General features: G+C 59.0%; 1 protein-coding gene across 1 annotated transcript in view; it reads right to left on the reverse strand.

Annotated features, from left to right (window-relative positions):
* Window positions 1-3,216, reverse strand: part of Kcnn4 (potassium calcium-activated channel subfamily N member 4) — an 11,928-nt gene that overhangs the window by 7,007 nt on the left and 1,705 nt on the right. Inside the window, exons 2-3 of the mRNA XM_033765831.1 lie at window positions 1,487-1,582; window positions 3-71 (exon numbers count right to left, since the gene is read on the reverse strand). Of these exons, the coding sequence (XP_033621722.1) occupies window positions 3-71; window positions 1,487-1,582 (165 nt within the window). The remainder of the gene's footprint in view (window positions 1-2; window positions 72-1,486; window positions 1,583-3,216) is intronic.

Below are 3,216 nucleotides of genomic sequence, written 5' to 3' on the forward strand. Positions count from 1 at the left end.
GCCATCTGCGCCACCTGCCGCCGGGTCAGCGCCACGCGCCAGTCTCGGAGCCCGTTGTCGGTCATGAACAGCTGCCGGGAAGGGCGGACAGGGGAGGGGTCAGGTGCTGGTCAGGGCTGCCGCCAGTCTGCGCCCCGAGATAAGGTGGGGCGTCGCTGGCCCTGGAGGGGGAGAGAGAGCGCAGGGCGTGGGGCTGGGGAGGGCTGAGGAAGGAGCAGGGCAGGAGCTCAGAGGCCTTGGCTCTGCCTGGTCCCCTCCCCCCAGGTTCTGCCCACGTCCAGAACTTGCTGTCCACGGTGAGGGTGCAACTGGGTGGCAGAGCGCTTGCCCGCCACGCGCAAGGCCCTGGGCTCTATCCCCAGCACCCTGGGCTGGGCTGGGGACAGAACTTGCATTCCTTGGGCACTAAATGAGCACCTACTATGTGCCCGGCCATATTCTATGCTGAGGCTTGTAGTGAACACACTCTCTGGGGCCAACATTCACATTCCCCGAGGCCTGTCCTACCCTTGCTTCTGGGGACTCTGGTAATAACCAGCACAGCAATAACAATGGCAAACGTTTACAGAGTGCTTTGGGTGCACTGGGCATGGATCCACCCACCTCCTTTTCAGGTCCTCACTCAGTGGATGCTCACAACACTGTGAGACTGATATTATTGCCACCATTTTGTAGATTTGGAAACTGAGGTCCAGGTCTCTCAGGTGGGGAATGGTGCCCTAGGCTACAAGTTCAGTGGCCCAGGCCAATTAACTGCTCTTTCACACACACACACACACACACACACACACACACACACACACACTTGCGCTGGGGATGGAATCCAGGACCTTCGCACTGGGCTGTATCCCAGCCCTTTTTGATTTTTTAGTTGGAGACAGGGTCTTGCTAAGTCCCTAAATTGCCCAGGCTGGGCTCATACCTGCTTCTGCTTTCTAGCACGCAGAGCTTACTCCAGAGTGCAGGTGTGCACCACCACACCCAGCTTAGCACTGTTATTAGTGAAGATGTTAATGTGTGCTTTTTACTGCATGCCTCAGATGTCCCAGGCCCGTTATGTGCCAGGGTCACCAGGCATGGCCAATATTCTCCGTGTCATATGCCAGTGTATGGGGTCACGGGACCGGGGGACGTGGGAGGGAGGACGGGGGTGAGAAGACACTGGCACAGGAATGGGGAAGGCAGGGGCAGGCACTAGATAGCACCTCAGGACCCCAGAGAGATAGTGAGGACACCAGAGGGAGAGCAGAGTGAACAGAGAGCAGTGGGCAGAAGCAGGGGCAACTCAGGGCATCCTGAGTGCACAGGAGGACAGCGGCAGCTGGGGCTGCCCTGGGAGCCTGGTCACTGCCTGACTCTGGTTCCTCCCATCCCAGAGGGCCGGGGTGTGGACGCATCTCCAAGGGGAAGAGCCTCACTACTCAGACCAGGAGGGGAGGCGGTGGGATGGGTGGGCCAGTGGGTGCGTATGATGCGGGGGTCCTACCTGGACCTCTTTGGCGTGGAAGGCCACAATAAAGCAGAGCAGCAAGACGGTAGAAAGGCTGATCATGCACTTAACCAGGAACAGGTAGAGCGCCCACTGCGGGGGGACAGGAAACCGCTAAGGTCCCAGGACGCCAGCCAGACAGCTTCTGCTTTCCTTCGAACCCCTGTCCTTTCCCGCTTCCCTGTTTCCAAGCCCTAAACCAGTTCCACCTGAGATCGGAGTTTAGGGGAGTCCAAAACCATCATCTAGTCCCCCGAGAGATGGAGCTCTTTCTTCCCAACTCTCAGCCCTGTCCGTTGCTCTCAGCCCTACTTCCTAGACCCACACCCGAGCAGGGAGGCCTTGAAACTCACATTCTTAGTATTCTCCTGTCCCCTGCTCAGGAAAGAGAGTTCCTCAGTTATGTGTGTAAAGTGTCTAGAAAAAGACATCTGGTCTCTAGAGGCTGCCCCCTCCCCTTCCCTTCCCACCCAGCTGCTCCTGCCCTAGAAACCAAATTCAACTCCCTCCTAATTCCAGAAGAGCCTAGAAAGTATCATTCAGTCACAGAGAACTGAGTGACACCCTTTGCTGCTCTCATTCAGGGGACTGAATCTCTGTGACCCCAGCCCCAGCTCTAAGAGGCATCTCTGCCCCCCCAGTCCTGCCTCTGCATTTTCTCCTCCCTCCTCCTGCCCTGTCTCATGGCTCCAAGCCCAGGGCAGTTCTGAACGGAAGCACTGGGCCTCCAGAAACCAACTTTTTTTCCTCTCTTTGTATGGCAATACCTTGGAGGAATCTAGAATTCTGGAGGGAAAGATTTAGAGGAAACTGAGCCTGCTGGGTTCGCTGAGAGGGGTCCACCTCTCTTTGGGGGATGGTGTCAGGCGAACGGGGCCACCTGGGCCTCCTACTCTGAACCCTGCACCTGTTTCTCCTAAGTTGCTGCCAGCTCCCCTGCCTGGGCCTGGGCCAGGGCGCCGCCTCTGAGCAGGGGAAGAGGGCCAGTTTCCTGCCTCAGGGGCCTCCCCCCACCCCTTCCTGAACAATGGTGCTGTTGTCCCCAGCCCTCCCCACCTCCTTCATCCTTCTGTGGCTCCCTGGTTCCCTTTCCCGTGCTCCAGTGGGACACAGCCCCCTGCCCACTGCAGGGCAGCTCGCTTCTCTGGTAGCCTCTCCTCTTCCAATTCCTCTTCCTCCACCGAAGTGGTCTGCGCTTGGACCCTCACTCTGGTTTCTTAGTTCCCTTTTCTCTGGGGTGGTTGTTTCCGGCTCTGTGGTTTGAGGGTCCCTGTGTGTCAGCCTCTGTGTCCGCAGGTCTCAGGAGTGCCTTTCTCCGTGCACTCCAGCCTTGCAGTTTACCCTTGTGCCTGTCCCCGGCCTCACTCCTCTCCGTCGCTGTCTCTGTCCCCTTTTCCTCTCTGTCTCTATCTGGGCCTCTCTCGGCCTCGCTCTTCTCCCTGACCCGTGCCCCCCAGCTCCATCTTGGTGTCTTGTTCTCCCCGGCCCCCTGCACCTGCCTCTCCTGCAGCCCCGGCCCCGGGGAGCAGGTGTCGGGGCCTCACAAAAGGAGTTAGGTCAGGCTGCGGTGGAGGTGAGAGGAGAGAGGGTGTCTCCCAGGCGGCGAGGAGAAGCGAGCTGGGAGGGCCCTGAGACCAGACCGCGGACTGCGACCCTCACTCTGTGTAGCTGGACACCTGAAGCTCAGAGAGCTGAGCCGCTCCTCCCCCCCCCCGCCTCCCACTCCT

This window comes from Fukomys damarensis, unplaced genomic scaffold (assembly GCF_012274545.1).
Source record: "Fukomys damarensis isolate Sample0158 unplaced genomic scaffold, DMR_v1.0_HiC HiC_scaffold_19, whole genome shotgun sequence".
NCBI classification, from domain to species: Eukaryota; Metazoa; Chordata; class Mammalia; order Rodentia; family Bathyergidae; genus Fukomys; species Fukomys damarensis.